The 23,513-nt window shown below is 45.3% G+C and overlaps 1 protein-coding gene across 1 annotated transcript in view; it reads left to right on the top strand.

The window, feature by feature from the left end:
* The window catches only part of ANO2 (anoctamin 2), a 318,842-nt gene that overhangs the window by 3,391 nt on the left and 291,938 nt on the right, over positions 1-23,513 (top strand). Inside the window, exons 2-3 of the mRNA XM_053662202.1 lie at positions 15,741-15,925; positions 17,084-17,410. Coding sequence (XP_053518177.1) covers positions 15,741-15,925; positions 17,084-17,410 — 512 coding nt within the window. The remainder of the gene's footprint in view (positions 1-15,740; positions 15,926-17,083; positions 17,411-23,513) is intronic.

The following is a 23,513-nucleotide window of genomic DNA, read 5'->3' as shown; positions in this document are numbered from 1 at the left end:
ATTTTTTTTTTTGACCTTCTTGAATCTGGAAGTTACTGTAGTTTATCAAATTTGGGGATGATTCCAGCCACTGTTTCTCTAAGTATTTTTCTGTTCTATTTTCATTCTCTTTTATTTACCAAACAGCAAGTACATGTACATTAAACTGTTCGAGGTTGTCCCATAGGTTTGTGAGGCTCTGCTAATTATTTCTTCAATCTTTAGTCCTTTATTCTCTGAACTGCATAATTTCTACTGATCTGTCTTTAACTTCACCGATCCTTTTTCTGCTTTCTCCAGTTGCTGTTAAGCTCATTCAGTGAATTTTTTAGGTGTTATAATGTTCAGTTCTAGGAATGCCATTTAAAAAATAACAGCTCTATTGAAGTAAAATGTAGCTTTTAAAAGTGTACCATTCAGTGATTTTTAGTATATTTACAGAGTTGTGCAACCACGCTCTAATTTTAGACCACTTTCATCATCCCAAAAATAAACCTCATACTCACTGGCAGCCTTTCACCTTTCCCCCACCCTCCAGCTCCTGGCAACCGCTAATCTACCGGTACTTTCTGTCTCCGTGGATTTTCCTGTTCTGGACCTTTTATATGAATGGTGTTTGTGTTTGGGGGTCTTTCATTTAGCATAATGTTTTCAGTGTTTAGCCATATTCTAACATGTGTAAGTTCTTCATTTCCTTTCATGGCTAGATAATATTCTCTTGTATGGATACACCACATTTGTTTATATATTTATCAGTCGATGGACATTTGAATTTCTACGTTTTGCTACTATAAATAGTGCTGCAATGAACTTTCAGGTACCAGGTTTTGTGTGTACGTAGTTTTTATTTCTCTTGGGTATATATGTAGGAGTGGGACTGCTGGGTCATATGGAAATGCATGTTTAACTTTTCCAGGAACTGCCAGACTGTTTTTCAAAGTGGCTGCACCATGTTACATTCCCAGCAGCCGTGTAGAGGGCTCTGCCTTCTCAACACCCTCACTGACCCTTGTGTTTGCTCTTTTTAATGGTGGCCATCCCAGTGGGTGTAGAGTGGTATCTCACTGGGGTTTTGATTTGCATTTCCTAATGATTCATGAATGATGTTGAACATTTTTTTCGTGTGCTTATTGGCCCAATGTATATCTTCTTTGGAAAAATGTCTACTCAGATTTGCTCATCTTTAAATTAGGTCATTTGTCTTTTTATTGTTGAGTTGTAAAAGTTCTTTATATATTCTGGATGCAAGTCCTCTTTGTGGTATATGACTTACAAATATTTTCTCCTGATCTCTGTGTTCACTTTACTAATGGTGTCTTTTGAATCATTTTTAATTTTTAGGAAGGGCAATTTGTCAATTTTTTTTATTGTGCTTTTGGTGTAATAGCTAAGAAACCTTTGCCCCAGCCAAGGTTATAAAGATTTACTCCTATGTTGTCTTCTAATAATTTCACAGATTTAGCTGTTGCATTTAGGTTTATAATCCACTTTGGAAAAGTTGACTTTGATGAATGGTGGGAGGAGAGGGTCCAGCTTCATTGTTTTGCACGTGGACATGCACTTGCCCTGGCACCATTTCCCCATTTCTCTCCCCACTTCTTGCTACCCTTGTTGAAATTCAGGGGCTCATTTCTGGAACCCCAGTCCTGTCTGTTGGTCTGTGTGTCTGTCCTTATGTCAGTTCCGCAGTGGCTTAGGGGTATGTTTTAAAATAAGCAAATGTGAGGACAGTTACGTTTGTTTTTGTTTACGTTTTTAGTTTTATTTCTGTACACTCCTTAAGAGTGTACTTATCTTTACTATGAGAACATATGTTAGCTGCTTTAAAGTCTTTGGGCTTTACTGAGATCAGTGTGTGTGTGAGAGATCAAGTCCTATTTATTTTAGAAGCATAAACAGTGGAACTAGGAAGGAGGGATGAGAACAAGATGCCTGTCCCCTGGGCTATAGCCAGCACAGACTCTGGCTGTGTGCGTGAACAGGGCTAACCCGGCAGCATCAAGCAGCCACTCCCGTGAGGAGAACCTGGGTATGAATCTTCCAGGTGGGAGAGCGTGGGGTAAATTGGCTCCAGGTCCCTCTAGACTAGGTGAAAAAGGTGAGAGAGCTGATACCAGTTTTTACCGCTTGCTCTGTCTCTCTCATGGGTCACTTATTCTTTGCATGTCTAGTAGGTTTTGTTGGTAAAATAGACACTGCACATGATACAACATTATCTTTCTTTCAGGAAGGTTAAAAAATTAAAAAATGTTTTTTTGTAGGTGGAAGTTCATTTACTAACCAATAACTTTGGTCTTATTTAGGTTTGGTTGCTACTTCATTAGGGCATATTTGTGGACAGTAGATAGAAAATAGCTGGGGGGGCAAGAATAGTATGGGAAATATAGAATCTAAAGAACTTGAGATGCATGGTCATAAACTAAAGGGGGGGTAATGGTGGGGATGGGGGGTAGGGTGGAGGGGAATGAAGGGGGAATAGAACAACTGTAATGGCATAATCAATAAAAAATAAATTAATTAAAAAAAAAGAAAAAGAAAGAGTAAAAAAAAAAAAGAACAACTCAGAGCCCCAGAGCCGATAAATCTAAGCAATGAAGAAATATCCAAACTTTCAGATGCACAATTCAAAACACTGGTGATCAGGATGCTCACAGAATTGGTTGATTTTGGTCACAAATTAGGGGAACATATGGAAGCTAAACTAATTGAAATGAATGGAAATGCTCAGGAAACCAATAGTAATGGAAAGGCAACTGGGACTCAAATCAAAGGAGTGGACCAGAAGGAGGAAAAAAATGACCAAACAGAAAAGGATGAAGAAACAAGAATTCAAAAAAATGAGGAGAGGCTTAGGAAACTCCAGGACATCTTTAAACGTTCCAACACCCAAATTATAGGGGTACCAGAAGGAAAAGAGAAAGAAAAACAAGTGGAAAACTTATTTGAACAAATAGTAAAGGAGAATTTCCCCAATCTGGCAAAGGAAATAGACTTCCAGGAAATCCAGGAAGCTCAGAGAGTCCCAAAGAAGTTGGACCCGAGAGGAAACACACCAAGGCACACCATAATTACATTAGCCAAAATTAAAATGGAGAGAATCCTAGAAGCAGCAAGAGATAAGGGGACAGTCACCTACAAAGGAGTTCCCATCAGACTGTCAGCTGATTTCTCAAAAGAGACCTTACAGGCAAGAAGGGGCTGGAAAGAAGTATTTCAAGTCATGAAATCCAAAGACCTACATCCAAGATTGATTTATCCAGCAAAGCTTTCATTTAGAATGGAAGGGCAGATAAAGTGCTTCTCAGATAAGGTCAAGTTCAAGGAGTTCATCATCACCAAGCCCTTATTATAGGAAATGTTAAAGGGACTTACCTAAGAAAAAGAAGATAAAAAAGATGAACAGTGAAAGGACAGAAAAACTCACAGTTATTAACAACCACACCTAAAACAAATGCAAACTAAAAGGACAGCTAAATCAGGAGCAGAACCATAGAAATGAAGATCACATGGAGGGTTAGCAACAGGGGAGTGGGAGAAGGAGAAGGGGGGAGAAGGTACAGAAAATAAGTAGCATAGATGGTAAGGTAGAAAATAGATAGGGGGGAGGGCAAGAATAGTATGGGAAATATAGAATCTAAAGAACTTGAGACACGTGGTCATAAACTAAAGGGGGGAATGGTGGGGGAGGGGGTGTACAGGGTGGAGGGGAATGAAGGGGGGAAATAGAACAACTGTAGTGGCATAATCAATAAAATATATTTCAAAAAATAAATTTAAAAAAACCAAAAACCAAAACAAACCCCCCCCCAAAAAAAACAACAACAAAAAAGAAATTCCAGGGTATTTTTCTAGATTCTGTAACTTAATAAGATTCAACCTCTTAACTCTGTTTCACCATTGATCTTTTCAAGGCTTGCCCTTTGGATGCTTCAGGGACAGTCCAAAATAAACTCTTCTGTAATGTGTGGTTCTTACTCCTAAAACGAGGCCCTTGTCTCAGCTGGGTGCCTGGAGTGTTAGGACATGTTAAGCAGGTCTTCGCTGCTCTGGATGGAACTCTGGCCTCTCCCAGTGCTGTCCAGCCTCCAGCTCCTCTGTTCTGATCTGTGTTGTAGTGAGTGGCCTGTCTGGTGAGCCTCACGTGTCTCACCCTCTGCACGTGAAGCCTTGCTCTCAGCCAATGAGCGTGGGGGAATCCCTGAAGAGATATCTGGGAAGCTTCCTTCACACAGACTCCTCCCCTCTTGCACTCTATCCCCTCATTTCTAGCCATTTTAAATGCGCCAAGTGTCCCATTGGTTTAGGGGGGACAGCCTCACTTTTTGTGGATTCCAGCTCCCTGAACCCCAGTCAGTAACTTGTCCCAATGAACCGGCAGGTGTGGGTTTTTCTTACTCAGGGATTGCTTCTCTGTGCTGATGGATGTCACTGCCTGAAATGGTTGACTCATATATTTGTCCTGTGTTATATTTGTTTCTGGAAGAATGGTTACTCCAGTACCAGTTATTTTATTATTCCCGGAAGCGTTTTTTTCCTCAGTGAGCTTTTTATCAAAACGCATTTTGTTAGCAAACAGTTTCAGATTAGGTCACTGGCAGGGCCAGAAATGATAGGACTCTCTAATATTAATTCAAAAGTGATCCTCATGATTTAGAAAAGAGTGATATTGTTTTATTTACTTATTTTTAAAAGCTAAAATCCTGGTCTTGATTCTTATCTTGAGGGAGAGTTGGACTATAGAACTACCTGCAATCAAGGCCAAACAAGTTTGTTATTGCTCAAAAATACTTGAACCCAACATAAACCTCCAGAATTCGATACCGCAAAGTGTAGGAGATGATTTTGCTGAGAAATCCCTCTCTGCTCATCTTTCAGCATTTTTTAAAATTCACTCTTTTACTGAGTACCTACTATGTGCCAGGCTGCTGTAAGGGTCAAAGATGATATACAGTCCCTGCTTTTGAGTATCTCCACCCACCTGCGGTAGACAAAAGTGTGAGAGGGTGGTAAATATGCCAGGTTGGGAGAAGTTTGGGAAAGGCTCTGTTGAGAAAGGCTCTGACGTATGAGTATTTGACACGGATGGTATCTCAGTGCGCTGGCTTACTGCACTTGTAAGTGGAGTTACTTAATATTATTTACATATATCATGAAAGGTACTATATTAGTTCGGATATCGCTCAATTAGCTGCTCTAACAAACACACTGAAAAATACATAATGAGTAAAACTCATACCTAACAGTCCACTTCGTTCTAAAGTAAGAGTTTTGGGTGGATAAACAAGTTGGTGAGGTAGCTCTTTTTCATGTGGCTTTTCAGGGACCCAGGGTAATGGAGGTTCAGCCAACTTCAACTACGACTTCCCAGGCGGCCCTGAGAGTTGCCGTTCCAGTTACCTAAAAGGGGGAAAGGGCATGCAGGAGCAGGCAGGAGCATGCACGGGAGGTTTATTATGGGTCACACCTGGAAGTAGCACGTATCACTGTCCATGTTCCTCTGACTGGCATTCAGCCTCATGGCCACATCCAGTTGCAAGGGAGGTTAGGAAATATGGTCTGTTTGTATGTTCAGGAAGAAAAGGGGAACATTGATTTTGGTAAGCAGATATCAGTCTCTGTCATTAGGGGCCTATCAAAAATGATGGTTGGTGTGGCATATTTACATTATTTTTATGGTATTAAGGTTACAGATTTATACATTTGTCTCCCTAAGTCTTCATTGTTGGAGATCTTCATGTTTTCAGCACCCAGGACAAGTCAGGGAAGGAATGTGGTAAATACTTATTAATTGGTTTATGAATGACTGAATAATAAGCTGGTGTGACTGTAGTTAGCCAACAGATTCAGTTGCTTCTTATTTTAATATTAAAAAATTTTAATTCTAGTAGTGTCTGGCTAGTATGAGTTAGAGAAAGAAGGTGAAGGCGTTGTGAGTCTTCCTTTGAATGTGAGACACATACTTCACTTGTCCTTGAAACCCAAGCAATTTGATTCTTTTGGATACTACAGATGAAATTGATTTCTCTTTGGGGAACTCAGTCCTTTTCAGAATTTAAGTATCCATCCTTATGAAATTAGTATATTGGGTTAAGGAAATAAGAAAAAGAGAAATTATAAAAGTAATGTATGAACTAGAGATATAGTTTCACATTAAAAATCTTTCTTTTAATAAAAATTTCATTATGAAGGATTTAACTGAGGTACTTGGTTATGGATTGACTATGGTCCTCTGAAGTTAGGTGAAATGATGAAATTCTATCCAAAGGTACCTTTTAAAAAAGTTGGTTTTCAGGCGTGTGCTGTAGTGTGATGGTTTTATGTACATATCTTGAGGCTCCTCCCGGATGGAATTTTACATGTCTCTTGTCAGTTCAGAAGAACATGCTTGCCTTCCCATTTGTTAGGCAAGTAGACTTGCCTCCAGTTCGTCTATAAACTGTGTCAAATCATTTAGCCATGCGTTAGCTACATTTAATTGACACTTAGCATTTGAATTTACTTGGATTGTGCAATACCCATTCCTACTCCCTCTGGCTCTCAAGCTTGTATTATGATCAAGGTTGCAAAATTTGTTTTAGAAGTCAGGGAGCCAAACCGAAGCTGCACGAGTAGAGGGTCGCCCCCTGGGTTGCAGCACACACCACTCCCATCGCCGGTGGCCCAGAGCATGCTCGTGGGTGCCAAGTGTGGTGGCTTTTCTTCTTCTCCAGTGCCAGGCTTTCCTTGCTTCTGGGTTCATGCCACATCCAGGCCAAAGCAAGTCTGTAGTTCTAAACATTTATCTTTACTGTGCTAAATGGCACGTCATTTTATTTGTCTTAAGGTTGTTTAAGTTCCAGGTAGTTCTCCTTCCTTTTAACATATTTTTTAAAGCCCTTGTGACTATATCTGTGCTTGCCTTTTTGATTCTGTTCATGCTTCTACAGACCAGTGGTCTCAACTCTGGTGGCACAATAGAATCACCCCAGACAAATAGAGGGGGAGCTCAGACATCAGTATTTCAACCTAGGTGGTGATTCCAATCTGCATTCCAGGTTGAGAACGACTCCATGTCTCCGTTCGTTCCCACCTTTCCCAGTTGCTGAATCCAAGCATTTTAAGCCTGGCTTCCCATGACTGCCTCCTCGTCCCCACAGAGTAGGTCTTGTTGTTTCTGTGTCTCCTTCTGCAGAACTACTTCTCCTGGTTCTGTCCTTGGAATGTGGTGACTGTAACTTTACCGATAGTCACATGAGGATGATCTGGTTTTAAGTGAGAGCAATCTATATTTGGATAGACCACAGCAGCCTAGTAGAGAAGAAGTTATGAGAAATCTGAAAAAAAAATGGACTCTCTTAAACCTCTCCCCATCCCCACCCCACTTATTATGGAATCTCTAGTCTCTCTTAAAGTCTTCCCTAGCAAGTGTGTCCATGAACAATTCTTCAAGCTTCTGCATGGAGTTTCCATCTTAGTTGATGCTTGCTTATGGGACTTTCCTTTTCCCAAAATGTGGGAAGACCCTTGCCCTGCTCCCAAAGCTGACTGTGTGCCAGGTCCCATGCTCAGGGCTACGGCTACAGTGGGGAACGAGATGGGCACTATTCCTGTCCTCAAGGAGAGCACAGTCTAGCAGATGAAGCTTACTGTCCATCTGATATAAACTTACTCACGTCAGTTAACAATGCTCTAACATGGAGTTTTGGAATATCTTATAAAATTCTCAGGCTCATCAGTATCCCTCACACATGCCGAATCCCTCTGTAACCCCCCGATCTCATCCATATCCAAAGGCCTCTGCAGCCTGAATGAGGGAGCTGTGATTGGAAGAGTTGTTTTAGGCTCGAACTTAGATGCAGTCCATTTTGGGCAACAGAAATCTGTTTCACCTTTTTGGAGAGATAGGAATAAGAAAGGGATCATTGATCTTGGTTACATTCAGGAGGAGGAGAAAGGTCAGAGATGGGAGATGTTTGCGGGTAGTGGAGGAGGGTGAGGGACATTGAGAAAACCCACCACCTATACCCAGGAGAGGAGTCAGTGAACCTCATTAGAGTGGGGGTGGTGTGTGTGTGTGTGTGTGTGTGTGTGAGCATAGAGGGGCTGGAGGAGGATAACAGTTTGATCATCCTTGTTGTATCACCATGCTTTTCATGCCAGTGTACTTGCAAAACAGGTTATAACTGACTAGCTAACAACAGTTTTGACCAATTATGTTGTTGACTGGCTATTTCCTTAGAACACAGAGGGAGGGATATTTATACCTTAATCTCATCAACCACACTTCAAAACACAGTGTAGAATGGGCTGCCAATGGGTAGGTTTCATTTGGGCAACTCATCCAAGTCCCAATCTGTGGATTTTGTTATTGAAAAAGGTGCTTTCTTGCCCTGGCTGGTGTAGCTCAGTGGATTGAGCACGGGCCTGTGAAGCAAAGGGTTGCCAGTTTGATTCCCAGTCAGGGCACATGCCTGGGTTGCAGGTCAGGTCCCCAGTAGGGGACACATGAGAGGCAACCACATAGTGATATTTCTCTCTCTCTCTTTCTCCCTCACTTCCCTTCTCTCTAAAAATAAATAAATAAATAAAATCTTTTTTTTTTTTTTTTTAAAGAAAGGTGCTTTCTTGTACTTTTCTTGCCCTTGGTCTTCACTTTTCGGATTTTGGGTCTGAGCATTGACTGGAAGTATCACTTATTAAAATGCCTTTTTAAAGGAGTGAGAGATATTAAGAATGTCCACTCAGGAAGTTCACACTTACCAAGTTGTCTTGATTGTCCCTCTTCCTTTGCACAGAAGAGCTTAGTGGTTAAAAGTGTGGACTATGAGTAGGCCACTTACTAGCTGGTGACTTGGGAAACTACCCTGACTACACTATGCCTCAGTTTCCTCATAAGGAAAATGGGATAACAACAGTACCTATCTCATATGTTATCTCAGGGATTGAATGAGATGGTATGTGCAATGCTTAGAACAGTGTCCAGCACGTGCAAGACGTCAGCTCTTAGGGTTGTTGTAGCTGCTGTTGTGATCAGTTCAGAGGGGAAGCCACTCTGCTCAAAATTTACTTATAATAACGATTCCCTGATTCCTTACATCATTACTTCCAAACATTCACTGAGCCTCTACTATATCCAGAGTCTTGTGTTAGGAATAAAAAGACAGAACAGGCACATTTTGTGAATGTTTTGAGGACTTCCCCAAGTGGTTTGGGGAAGGCTTGGTGTAAGAGCAGATAAGACCTTTATCTGGTTGAGAACATTCTTTCTAAGCAGCCATGACTGCTGAGCTAAGGCACAGAGTGAGGATTAGTTGGGAGGTGGGTTTGGCTAAAGAGGAATGGTCCTATCTGATGGACGGATTAGGCAGCAGAGATATGTAACAGCCAGTTGGAAGCCTTGGAATGCCAACTTGTTTGTAAGCCTCAGGACAATGGAGGTTTTTCAGTGGCAGAGTGACCAGTGAAATAAAAGTTTTATGAAGGGTCATTCCTAGCAGCAAAGGATCTAGGGATTCATCCATCCATCCCTCTCCTATCCTAACACCCCATTTATCTTCACTACAGCCAGAGTGATCTTTCTAACAAAACTCTAATCACATTGCTTTCCTAATTATAATTCTTTAATGTTGTTATAACTTGTGATCCCTGCAAGATAACAGGGTGAGGATTGAGGAGAGATATTTAGGGGCAGAAGAGAGAACAATTTTGAAGACCAAAGATAAGAAAAAGCAAGTTGCCTTCTGGAAGCTGCGGGTAGTTCAGTCTCTCTGGAATGTGTGTGTGTGCGCGCGCGCGCGTGTGCGCGCGTGTGTGTGTGTGTGTGTGTGTGTGGTGACTAGCAGGAGATGATTGATACTGGGAAGGTTGATAGTAAATGATGGTAAAAGGCCTTATAAGTCATGTTAAAAGCGTGTACTATAAACAGAGGGTCCTTTCTGTGTCCCTCCAGTCCTGCCACATAGTTGGACACCAATGGGACTAAATGGTTGGAAAAGGAGCAGGAGGAAGCAGGCACTCTCTGCTTTCGTGAGGTCAGTGATCTGAAACAGCCAGGCCCAGTGGCTGATTGCAAAGGTCCATGCAAATGATTGCTTTTCTCTCTGGAATCTCCATTCCTCTCTTGCCCAGTAGGAAATGCCTGCTTTTCTAGATGCACTGCAAAACTCATGTCCTCTAGGAGGCCTTTCCTGATAGCTTCAGGCAGAGTTGATAGGTGCTTGTTCATACTCCAACTTTGTACTTCTCTCATGCCTGAAATTATTTCCTTACTAATCTATCTTCCTTCCTTATTAGTCATCCTTCCTTCTGAGCACCTAGGGATTGGTGGAAGGTACCAAGTTCTATTTAGCCTTATATTTCCAATGTATTATGCAGTGCCTGGGAAGTAAAATGTTCTGGCATGAATGGAGATGTGAGAGATTATATATATTCCTTCACCCCCCGCCCCCCAGGAGTGTTCAGCTGTTGTGTTTGGAGCATGATGTGATGGTGCGAGGGGGGAGGGGCAGAGGAAGCAGGCTGTGGATGGGTGTTAGGAGTTGAAGCAGTTTAGATAGGTAGGCAGGGCCCAGATTGGGAAAGGCCCTGTATGCAATATGAGACACTTTGGTCTTCATCCTAAGAAGAGTGGAAATCCACGGAATGGGAGTAACTTGGTCAGATTATTTCAAAATGGTAGCACTTGCTGCCGTGTACAAGGAGAATGGAGGATTGAGGAGGATTGAAGAGGATCTGAGAGGAGCAAGATTAGTGGCAGGGAGGCCAGTGAACTCTTAGTTCCAAGTTCAAGGCAAGGATGCGTCTGTGGGAGTGTCATCATCAGGAAAGGGATGTTTGAGCATCAAGAGAGGGCTGTTTTTTAAAATTTTTTAATTAAAAAGTTTATTGTTGTGACATTGGTTAATAAATTACAAAGGTATATAATTCTATGCTGCTTCATGTGTATAGTGCATTGTGTGTGTATCACCCAAAGTCAAAGCTTCTTCTGTCACCATATATTTGACCCCCTCTACCCTTTATTACTCCACTGCCTCCCCCTCTGGTAACCACCATACTGTTGCCTGTGTCTATGAGTTTTTGCTTCTTTGTTTATCTGTTGCTTGCAGTTTTATATCCCACATATGGTTTAAATCATATGGTTCTTGACTCTTTCTGACTTACTTCGCTTAGCATGATACTCTCAAGATCCATACATTTGGTTGCAAATGACAGTATTACATCTTTGTTATGGCTGAGTAGTATTCCATTGTATGTACGTACCACATCTTCTTTATCCAATCATTGATTGAGGGACACTTTGGTTGTTTCATGTCTTGGCCACTGTGAATAATACTGCAATTTGAAAACATTCACAAAGAGAAGGCTGTTCTTGAGCCAGGGCCATAAGACAAGCAAAGTTGAACAGATATGTTTAAAATGATCCTTTTTGTGTGGAGGGAACAGGAAGGCTGTCCTTTTGATTTCTTTGGCTAGGCTCAGAGCCTGAGAAAAGTGCCATTTAGCAAGACCTATGGGGCAAGAGGTAAGGTGATCAGCAGGGCTACTGGTTAAAAATTTTGAGCTTGGACCTTCAAATTTGGCCTGTTGTCCTGGGTCAGTTCATGCAGGGAAACAGGGTGAGACCTCAGCATAAGTACTGATTCCAACGGAAATGAAATCCATCCATCTCGGGATGCTCGGGGAGGGTCCAGAGTGAGTGCCTTCAAAATCTGAAAGTGAATGGGACTCTCTGAGACTCCCAAGAAGGCCTGCCTTTTGGTAGATCCCCACTCGGAGTCTTGTTCTTGGCCCAAGAGAATTCGGATGCTCCGTTTCCCCTCAGGGTGGCCCTGGCCAGTCTGGTTTTGCCAGAAGCAGTGGCCTTGAAAGGCCAGTGATAAGGCTGCCTGATTTTTCAGGGCACATCACTCTTCACCTGCCACTGGTTAGTAATGAGACAGTAATGATGCCATGAGGGACACTTCAAGGAAGAGCTCTGCCATCTGGAAGTCTGACTCCCTCAGGAGGACTTCCCCGCTCTTCTCTCCTGGAGGCTCCGGGCACCTCCTTGGGCCCTGATGACTCACCTCACTGTCTTCCATACCTGGCAAGCCTACCGCTGCTCTTTCTCTGCCCAGCCTGGCCCCTACCTTCCTCTTGCTTGTGTCACCTGGTCCCTTTGGGCCATTTTTCCCTCTATCACCTACCGCCCAAGCCTTTCTTACTCTAACATGTTCTCCACGTCCTGCTCTCTCCTTCTCCCTACTTAGAGGCCCCTCCAAGCTCTGAGCCTTTGCTGTGACCCTGAAGAACTCATGCCTTTCAGCATCTCTCCCTTCCCCTAGCCATGTGCACCAGTGTCTGCTGTTAGAGTGTATCCTTCAGCTAAGACCCCTGCCCCTGCACACACGCAGGTCTGTGACATCTATAGGGCCCTTTAAAAATTTCAAAACACTTTCACTTACACTATCTCAAGCTGTCAGCATGGGCTATTTGTACTTTGGTGTAAATCAGCTTCTTAGCCATGACAGTCAGTAGCTAAATGAAGGAATGGGCATTGAAGGCCCTGATGGTGGATGGAAATGTACAGGCGTAGAATATAGGGAGCCCAAAGCTGGGGAGGGGACTTGGGAAGGGACAATGAAAAGATAGGCATTGACAGGACTCTGAAGACAAGCTCCACCTGGTTTTTTATTTAGATTTGGGCTTCTCCCTGACTTCAGTTTCTATTAATTTTTCCTCGAAGTCTCTGATCCCATTCGTTCATCGGCCTCTATGGCACAACCTGAGGTACCTGTAGCTTAGTAGGATGGTGGAGGTTAGATCCAACTGGAAGGGACAGAGTTTGTGCCTAAACAGTCAGGACTGGACCTAAAAGGCAAACAAGTGTTTGCTAGTCTCAGATGAGCAAGGATATCAATTCCCAGGTTGTAATGGGACAGACAGCTTTTCCAGTGTAGTCTAGGGAAGCTTCCAGGAGAAAGTGAATAGGAAGCAGGCAGGTGGGTGGGAGAGAAAGGGAATTCTGTGGACTTGGAGGAGAGCAGCTGGAATGAAGCAGAGAAGTCAGTTGGAGGAGGCAGGTGCTGAATCCCCAAGTAGGATTTGATGGGATCCTTGGATTTCCATGGGCCATGTACTTCCAAGGAATGTTGCTCTTTTCTTTTATTGTGTCATCATGCTCATGCTAAGTGGAAAATATATAGTAATGAAATGCTCCCCACTCCATTCATGGAAAGAATAACTAAGCACAGAGAAGGTATATATTTTTCCAAAATTGTGGCAATGCCAGGACTAGACCCTGAGGCTCAGCCTGGCTGAGCTCACTCCTGGCTCTGTGCTGATGGCTAGTCCTGGGAGGGCTGTACGGGGGGAAGGAGAACTGTGTGGTTAAGTCAACCTTCATGTTTCTTAGGTGGCCTCCTGTAGAGTCTAGCTCTGCACTGTATCCAAAACACTGCGATGTAGTCCCAAATCACTGTCTGGCATTTCCTGATTTCCTTATTCTTGGCCTGACAAAGACTGTCCACTCTGGCCTTGGACCATGCAGACAGGCTGTAGGCACCACTAAACAGCAGGCAAGGACCAGAATACTGCCCTCTTTCCCTTCATTCCCTCCCTACTCTCAAGAAGTGCAGCCCCAACCCATTATCAAGTGCCCCTATGGGTCTGTTATGCTTCAAGGTCTCCACAAATGGACCAAATAAGAATATGCAGAACACTCTAGTTTAAGAGAGATGGGGAGTGTTGAGGAGGACAGGAACAAGGTTGGGGTGTGTATGCAACACCTTTCAATTTGTGGTAAAGATTTTGTACTTTGGCAAAGGGGAATCATCGAAGGGCTTTAAATTGGAGGGTGGAGTGATGTGATGTATAATTAAAAAAAAACCTTCTGAGGACAGAGGGGGAGAATAAACTGGGGGCAGATGTGTATGTGGGTAGGTGCTGCCGCCAAGGGGGACTGCCGTCTGTCCATGCCAAGCAGGAGGCCTCAGTCATTTTCATCTGGTTACACTTTGATGGTGAAGAGGGTTCTCTTCCCCTGACCTCAGTGCTCCAGTGCCTTGTGAGGGCCCTGAATAATTGAAAGAGGGGCTGCTCACGTAGGGGATGGTCATTTGGGGTGGTCATTTGGGAATATGGGCAAAGGCTTAGGGGCACAGGCCCATTGACTCAACCTGGACTGCCCCGATGGGTTCTCTTCACTCGGTGACACCAGACAGTAAATGCTGCCCTTTGAGCCCCACTCTGTGGCTCCCTGCTGACCACTGGAGTTCACCGGGTGAAGCTCAGAGGCCGTCCTCTGATGACTTTACATGTGTCTGTGGGTCCCGTCCCCTTACTGTCTGAGCTGGTGAAACTTCAATCATGATAAGGTGGAAGGAAATTAGCTTTATTCGTTGTATCTGAATATTCCTGTCTTACACCTTGATGGCAGCTTTTTGAGAGACGAATGTACTACTTTTGGTTTTCTGGGTCTCAAATGATTGAAATAGCGGGGGGCCACAGCTAGATGGAGAAGTATGTTCTAGCCAGAGGGAAGAATCTACACAAGGTGTCCTGAGCTGGAGACCCCCCCTTCCCCCCGTCCCCAACCGTCCCTGCAGTAGCATGCATGCCCACCCCTGCCCTCTGTTTTCTGTCTCTAGGGGGTATCTTTTAGACTGATCCTTCAAGACCAGCTTTAGGCTTAATGCCTCTGGAAGCCTACCGTGACCTAGCTTTCTGGTGTCCTGTAGTAGGGGCTGGAGCCCACAGTATAGAAATAAATTATAGAAGCTTCACTCTGGTGGTCATAACTGTGTTTCCTGCATGAAAGATGTTAAGTTTTTCAAGTGCAGGGACCAAACGTTCCAGGCTTTACTGAAACTGCCCAGCAGAGGGCTGGACACATAGACACTGCTCCACAACCTCATGACTGGCCAAAATTCTGTTTCAAGAAACCAGGAAGAGCTGTTGTTCATTTATTCATTCATCCGTCCACTGATTCATTCAGCAGGGAGAGACTAAGGGCTGCACTAGATGTGTAAGGTGTGATTTCTGCTTATAGAAAGCTTAAAATGAAAATAACAAGAATTATTGTATAACCACCTTTCATTGCATGCACATAGGCTAATGACTGTCCTGGGTACTTTGCATCACATCCCCAGTTCTCATCCTTATTACAATCCTGGAAGTTTGGAATTCTCCTCATCTACAGTTGGAGAAACAGGCTCAGAGAGATTTCAGAGTCGGCGTGGCAGAGCTGAGGGTTGAGTCCACGTGCTCTGGGCTATGCTGCTGTATTTGAAGGTGTTTCTCAGGGGTGGGAAGAGACTGAGTCTGATCAGCTGTGAGACCTTGGCAACTTGCAGCCCCTGTCTGGGATTTTGGAGGCCCATCTCTCAAAGTCCGTGTCTCATCTCTCAGTTCCCTCCGACTCTGACATGCTGCAGTTCCATCACCGACCGGGGTCCTTTCCCTGCAGGGTGAGGCTGGACGTCTTCTGAAATAGCACTGCGGTCCTGCTGCAGGCTGCGAGGAGGGCTGCTCTGAGGAGGGCCAAGAAGGGACCTTGGAGCTGGTGGCTCAGGGCTCTGTGTGTGTGTGCAGTGGGGTGAGACAACACCGCCCCCACTTTCTTCTCCACTCTCCTCTCCTGTGGCCAGTGTGACTCTGGGTCACTAAGGAGTGACCTCTGAGGAGGTCACGTGTCTCTGAGGAGACACGACCATTTTTTTATGTGTCTATGCCTCAGTTTCCCTGTGTCCTGGGTTTCCCATCACCTGAGAGGCCTGTGCCTCCTTTGTCTTTCCCTCTCACAGATATCCCCCTGCTCCCTGGCTCCCCACGCCGGCTGAGTCCTCGAGCAGTGGCCAGGGGTGGCCAGGGCCTCAAACAAGGACAGCAGTACCTCAAGGGGCTGGGTCCCCGAGCCCCAGGTCCGCAGGGCAGCTCCAGCCGAGATACCAGCCTACTTCCTGGTGAAGGGCACTCACACAGCAGCTCCGTGAGTACTGGGGTGTGAGGGGACAGCTCGCCCTGTTGGGGGCCCTGAGGGAGCCTCTTAACTGAGGACACTCCACTTGGGGGGCAGGGGTGTGTGTGTATGTGTGTGAGAGAGTGAAAGAGAGACAGACAACTCAGGGTTTTTATTAGGCATTATTCCTTTTGTCTAAGGCAGGACAGCGTAATGTCCACACTGGAGTCTTTTGGTCAGAGGAGGACAGGACAGGGAAGGAGGAGGTGTGAGAGGCCAGGTGATCCCACCTGCTGCTCTGCAGACTCCCTGGCTTCCCTCCCACCTCTGCCATGGTGGCTCTGGAGGCTTTCCTCTGTGCCTGGTTGCCCTGGTGACCTCTCAGGTGGCTGCTGAGGCAGCTGGGTATCAAACCAGTAATAAACAGGGAAACACCCAAAGGGGAGGCAGGCCCCTACTCCGCTCCGCCTCGTTCTTTCTCCTCCTGTTCTCTCAACATCCCATCTCCACGAGTGGATGAGAGCAGGAGTCAGTCCCCTGCTGCCATCTGTGGCAGGATCCTCACCAGTGGCTGGAGAGTATGAGGAAGAGGATAATGTGGCACCGTGAAGGGCATAGTGTGTAGTGACTCCTGTGAGGTGGACCAGGTGACCAGAAATTGGCCTTTGTTCCAATGGATCCAGAGAACCTGCCAGTGAGTACGCTGTGCATGTACCTGTGCGTGTTGGCAGATCCACAAGGAGGTGGGTGTGCCATTGTGTGTGTGGAGGGCTGTGTGTGTGTCAGAGTGCATTTGGGTGATGTACATGTGCACAGATGTGTGTGCTGGTGTGGAGAGACTGGGTGTGGACGACTGTGTGCATGCACAAGAGTGGGCCTGTGGCTCTGAGTGTGAAGACAGGGGTTTGCTGCTGCATGTGCAGTCTGTGTACCTGAGCATATGTGTGTGCATGGAGCCTGGAGCAGGTGTGAAGGCACCCGTGCCTGGGCTATGGACAGGTGGGTGGAGAGCTGGGTGTGGCAGATGAATTTGGGCCACTCTGTCCTTTCACTGGGGCAGTTTGGACCCCTGGGTCTGAGAGGCTTGCTTCCTAGTGCACCTTTTTGCACCAGAGCAAGGCAGCCTCCTCTGTTTCTCACCCCTTCCTCACCAGACCTCACTCTTCCTGCTCTCTTTTCTCTGGCCAGGTCATCAACAACTACCTGGACACCAATGAGCCAGTGTCCTCGGAAGCCCCTCTGAGTCGCATGCACTTCCATGACAACCAAAGGAAGGTCGACTACGTGCTCGCCTACCACTACCGGAAACGCGGGGCAAACCCTGGTCACGGCTTCTCTGGCCATTCACTGGCCATCGTCTCCAACGGGGAGACTGGCAAGGAGCCCCATGCCGGGGGCTCGCAGGACATTGAGCTGGGGCGGCTGGATGCCTTGGAGGAGGAGAAGCGGGAGCAGCGGGACGAGTTTGAGCACAACCTGATGGAGGCTGGGCTGGAGCTCGAGAAGGACTTGGAGGTGAGGTTGGACAGGTGTCACAGGGTTGTGGGATGGGATGGCCCCGCAGGGCTGGGCTCCTGGGGACCAGTGTCACCCGTAGGGAGCTTTGGCTCTGTTTTGGAAGGTGGCTTTTTTATTTTTCTGGTGGGAAAACCAGATTTTCTTACCCAAGTACTCAAGGAAGAGTATTGGTACAGTTAGTGACTCTACCTAGGAGATCCCAGGTAGTAAGGGTGTGTGTATGTGTGTGCACTAGTCTGTTGTGTGGGAATTGGCCTAGTAGAGATTTCTTCCTGGTATTCTGAGGCACCACCTGGTAGCCTTCTCTGTAATGGTTTCCTTGGGATGAAAACCCTGTTTGCCTCTTGAACTTGGGATCAAAATTCTGCTGTAGGGGATCTATTTCACTAAGGCTTGTGCTTGCCTGGGACCCCCGAGGGAGCTGATTACTTAGGAACCAAACATTGGACACATTTAATCAAATTGAAAGCTAGATGTGTATTCTCACCTCTGGTCAGTAGCCAGCTCAAGGGAATCCATGGAAATCTGTTTATCTACATATCTGTCTTATCCATCCATCCATCCATCCATCCATCCATCCATCCATCCATCCCCTTACCCATCCCTGTCTCCATACTGCAGTGATCCTTTAAAAATGACCCGCCCCTGCCATACTCTCCAAACTCATTTCCTACCCTCCTCCCTCCCGCACTTGCTCCAGCTCTTATCTTGTATTGGGTTGGCCAAAAAGTCCATACGATTTTTTCCGTAAAATACGAGACTCATTTTTCATTTTCACCAATAACTTTGTTGATTTGGATAATTAGAGAATGTTGGCTATCTCCCAACATAATGCTCATCGTTCTCAGTTTATGTCTCGATTTGATCGCTATCAACTTCAACTGGTCTACCTGGCTGTGGAGCATTGTCCAGTGAGAAATCTCCAGCATGAAACTTTGCAAACCATTTTTTGACACATTTGATTAGTCATAGCACCGTTTGCATATACTGCACAAATCTTTTCTTGTGTTTCAGTTGCGTTTTTATCTTTCTTGAAATGATAAAGCATAATATACTGAAACTGTTCTGTATTTTCTTCTATCTTCAATATTAAAATGGCTACACAAAAATTCACCAGTTTGATCATTTTTTTTTTCAGTGCATGCTGATAGGACAGCTGTCACAATACAGTCCAACAAAATTGTTTCCAATGAAGTTAAAGACAACTAAGCACTACTAGAGCCATCTTACAGAAAAAAACAAATGAACTTTTTGGCCAGCCCAGTTTGGTCAGCCTCACCTCAGGGCCTTTGGTTGTTCCCTCACCCTCAGTCCCCTTCCCCAGACCTGTGCGACTCCCTCTCACTTCACACCTCTGCTCAGATGCTCCCTCGCCCGCGCATCTTCCCTGACCATCCCTGCTAGAATACTGACTGCCTCATCACTCTGTTTCTTGATCCTGCTCTACTTTTTCTTATCCCACTAAGCCCTGCTATCTGAAATTACATGAAAGGTTTATTTATTTATTTTATCCATGCCCCCACCTCCTCCATCAAGACAGAGGTCTTTTTTTTTTTTTGGTTCACTGCTGTATCACTATCACCTAGGACAGAATCTAAACAATAAAGTCGTAGTGCTCAGAAGTTATTTGAAGAAATAAGTAACCTCCCGGAGGCTCAGGTTCCTCATCTACAAAATAAAAGACTCCCTGCTGCAGTGACTTTTACGTGTCCCATCATTAGACCAGGGCAATGAAAACATCCAGCACAATGTTTGATACATGGTGGGTACTCAATAAATGCTCATTATGATTCTTTTAAGAGGTGTCATGCTGAGGGATGAGGGGCCATTGTCATGGAAACCTGTTTTGTAAGATTGAAGTTACTCCTTCCCCCAAACTGGAAGGGACCCTCCCTGCAACCAGAAGTCATCCGTTCCTTTCCTTGTCCCCAAGCAGAATCTGCCTCTGTCCTGGCTCCCCCTTTGTTGTGCTACTTCTCTTGTTCTTCTTTCACCGAGGTCAGGGCAGTGCATTCTTTTAGGGCTACTTAGAACTTCCTTGCTGTGGGAGTGCTGATTTTCACGTTTTGAAGCCCAGCACTTACTTGGTGCCTCTGGTTGGGGTCTGGTGGGAAGGTTTCTTGAGGCACTGGCGTGTTCTGAGGACCAAGGAAATGTAACTGACATGCAGGATGGGCTGCCTGCAGCTACGAAAGCCAACATTTGAGAGGCAGGTGCTGATGTAAAGGACGGTGGTTTATTTGCAGATGCTGGGCATCTGGGAGGCGGGGGACTCATGTCTCACAGCCCATCTCTACCTCTCAGTGGAGGCAGAGGTTTTTTATAAGAAGGGAGGGTATTGAAAAGTTGTGTATGTGCAGATGAGCAAGGTGCACTCGATAAGGGGAGTGCTGGCCCGGTGCGCATCATCCTGGTTTAGTCATCCTGACCTCATATCAACCTGGCTCCATGGTCGAAGGTCAGCAGATCTCCCGGAGCTGGGTGGAGTCTGTACCTTTTAAAACTACTATATTTTGCCATGTATAATGCGTACTTTTTTTGCACATATTTCTGAGAGAAAAATAAGAACATGCATTACACATGGATAGTACCTGAAATGCCTCATATCTGTTCTTGTGTTTTATAATTGTTTGTTACATTAAAAAAACTTCTTGTACCATAATACATTAAAAAATAAATGCTAACATTCTTTTATAATGCCAAAAACAAATACCTAAATATAAATGAATCAAAAATTGAATTAAAAAATTAAAATGATTTTTTCCCCTGAAATTTTGGGCCAAAAACGCGGGTGAGCAGTGTACAGGGAAGCATATTATACACGGCAAAATGTGCTAGTTCCTGGGATTCTTATGCAAACGTGCTGTTCATCTACAAACCCCGTGTTAGTCTGAGTCTGTGCTCACAGAAACAATGTCAAAAGAACGGTGGTGTTACAGACGGACCCATGCGGGGTGGGGACAAAATACTATTACCGAATGGACCCTCCCTTCTCCTGGGGTCCCTGTTTTAGGTTTGCCTTGCCCCCCACCAGGGAATGACGTCTCTCAATGCCAGAGATTGGTGAAAAGGAAAGAGATTATTTATTCAAATGTTGTACAGATTTAGACTAATGACTTAATGTCTTCGTTAAAATCCCAAAGTCCCTTAAAACACCCACAAACACACACAGTCCTTCCTTCCCGCCTTTGCCCAGTCAGGAGTGCCATGTCTCAGGAAAAGAAATAGAACCATGGCTCAGGTAGCCCCTGTTTCTTCCCAGTAATCCGTGCCCAGCTGGCAGGCCTCCCTCGGTTCCCAGCGCCATCAGCTGTGTCGTCGCCTCAATCTCCAGTTCTTAATCCAAACCCACGTGGCACCTCCTCATGCCCATCAGCAAGAGTCCTTCCACTCCTTCCCTTCCCACAGTGTCTCTCCTGCATTCTTCTGAACTGCTAAGAGAGAGCTCTGCATCGCTGCTACATCATTACTTTCCAGGTTCCTAAACTGCATGGCAAAGGGAGCCCCAAAGCTGCATGGTTCTCCCATTCTCGCCAAAACCCCCTCTTACTCCAGTGTCGCTGTGTCCAGGGGGAGCTGCCTCCCAGTTACATCCTGAGTTGAGAGGTGCTCCCATCTCTCTGGCTCAAAGCATGGCCACAGCTATGTAACATATCTGTGAAACCAGTTAAAGGCTATAGATATGTTAAACAACCATTCCAGAGGTTAGCTGCAAAGCTGTTGCTATGCAAAACAGTTCTCAATGTCCCTGCTCCATGTGTCCCATCCCCTAGTTCAGACTTGTGGGGGGGTGAGGACATCCTACATATATATTTTAAAAATATTTCCTGGATACCCTGAGTTCTGGACCCCATTACAAATCCCTATATGGGGTCCCCCCGGCTGCACCCTGTTACTGTGGGGTGGGGTACAATCCCCACTGTTACAGGAACTTTTGCACTACCACGGGGGCAGGCTGCAGTCCACATTCCTGCCTGTGGTGTCAGGGAGCGGAGGCCTGGGCCTTGTTCCCCTGCCAAGTCGGGAAGCAGCATCATTCACGACATGGACTCTGGAGCCCAAACACAGGTGTTCGCCTCCTAGGCCTGGCATATACTAGCCTCACAACCTGGGCAAGTGACTGGGTCCTTTTGAGTCTAAGTTTCCATGTCTATAAAGTGGGAAGAACACTACATTCTCCCTTGGGTTTTTATGAATAGACAACTAAAGAAACCATCTAGAACAGTTGGTGTTACTGCTACTATTACTATTTAGAGTTGTCAGATTTAGCAGATGAAAATTCATGATGCCTACTCAACTGTGAATTTCAGAACAATAACAAATAGTTTTGTAGCCTAACTATATCCTATGCAATATTGGGGGTATGCTTTTACTAAAAAACTATTCGTTGTTGATCTGACATTCAGAGATAACTGCGCTGTTGACTTTTACGGCTCATGCCACTGCCCATCTTTGATCCCCTCCGGCACGTTTTAGCTGCTATTGGATTTTCCTGGCTTTGGCTGGGAATTAGGGACCAGAGATAGCTTTTCATATGGGCCAGTGTTAGATGGGGCTATGGAGTGGGTCCTGGACTGCTGTCCCTGTTGTGTGACCACCAAAAGCGCCTCCCTGCCAGCTCCCACCCCTGGCTTCCAGGTCTACTTAACTCCTCCTTCGAGGGGCTATTTCAGGTCACCCAGCTTCCCTGGTGCCCCCTTCTGTCATCAGAGCTGCCACCACTCATGCAGCCATCAGGATCTACTGTCTTGCAGTGTTCTTTCTTTCTCCGTATTTTCTAAAAATGGGTTATTGCTATTAGTTTTGGGACCTCTGCTGCAAAGAGTTGCGTTAATCACACCTCTCAGTCATGGTGCATTATTATCATTGGTCAGCACAAGGACCCTCTCCTTCCTCATTTAAATATGCCCCACCCCTCTACTGCCTGTTCAGTCCACAGGCAGTCATTCCAGTCATTCTTTGTGTTTCTGCGGGGGGGGGGGGGGGGGGAGGTGTATAGTGTCATTCTCGCTTTATGTATTTCTTTTTTTTGTTTTAAAAGTGGGCTCTATTGTTTAGAACAGTTTTAAGAGTTACAGAAAAATTAGAGGTCCCATTTACCCCCTACCCAATTCCCCTGTTATTAACATCTACATTAATGTGGTACATATGACACTATTTTTTTAAAGATTTTATTTATTTTTAGAGAGAGGGGGAAGGAGGGAGAAAGAGAGGGACAGAAACATCAATGTGTGATTGTCTCTTTTGCATCCCTTACTGGGAGACTGGCCCACAACCCAGGCATATGCCCTGACTGGGAATCAAACCGGCAACCTTTCAGTTTGCAGGCTAGTGCTCCATCCATTGAGCCACACCAATCAGGGCACGTATGATGCTATTAATGAACCCTTATCGATACATTCTCACTAACTAAAGTCTACCAGGGGCCACATCAGCCTCCTGGTTGCCTTCAGAGGGCCAAATGTAATTTTAGGACTGTGTAAATGTAACTACTCCTTAACTAGGGGCAAGGAGTTAGGTGCTGCCGTAGGTTAGAGACAAGGTGCTGGGCTCCCACCTAAAACAAGGTGGAGAGCTGGATTTGGCCTGCGGGCCTCGTGTTTGCCATCTGTGGTCTATACTTTATTTGTGTGGGTTTCCTGAGTGTTTACCTACTGTCCCAGGGTCCTGTCCTGGATACCACCTTACATATAGTTGTCATGGCATTTCAGGCTCTCTTGGTAGTGACAGTTTCTCAGCACTGTGTACATTTTCACTTTACACAGACACCCTGTTTTATAGCCCATTCTGTTTCCACTTTTCCCCTCTGTGCTGCGTTTTCCAGACCATTCATGTTTGGCATGTGCGTCTGATCCATTTTTTCCCTAGTGGTTGAACAGTTTGTAGTCACCACAGTTTACCGGTCACTCCCATCACGATCCTGGATACTCAGGTTGCCTTCAGCTGTTGCCACCCTAAGACTGAGGATGAGTTGTCACCTCCTTCAGGGCCAGTGGCCCATGATCTTCTTTGACCCCCCACCCCTCACCCGCAATGCCATATTGGTGGATACTGGTTAGAGATGGTTAGAGACTCATTAGCAGGTACCCGTGAGGGTCTG

Source organism: Artibeus jamaicensis, unplaced genomic scaffold, assembly GCF_021234435.1.
Source record: "Artibeus jamaicensis isolate MK-2021 breed Jamaican fruit bat unplaced genomic scaffold, CSHL_Jam_final contig_233, whole genome shotgun sequence".
Lineage (NCBI taxonomy): Eukaryota > Metazoa > Chordata > Mammalia > Chiroptera > Phyllostomidae > Artibeus > Artibeus jamaicensis.
Note: the sequence above shows the minus strand (reverse complement) of the source record. Positions and strands in the feature narration are given on the sequence as shown.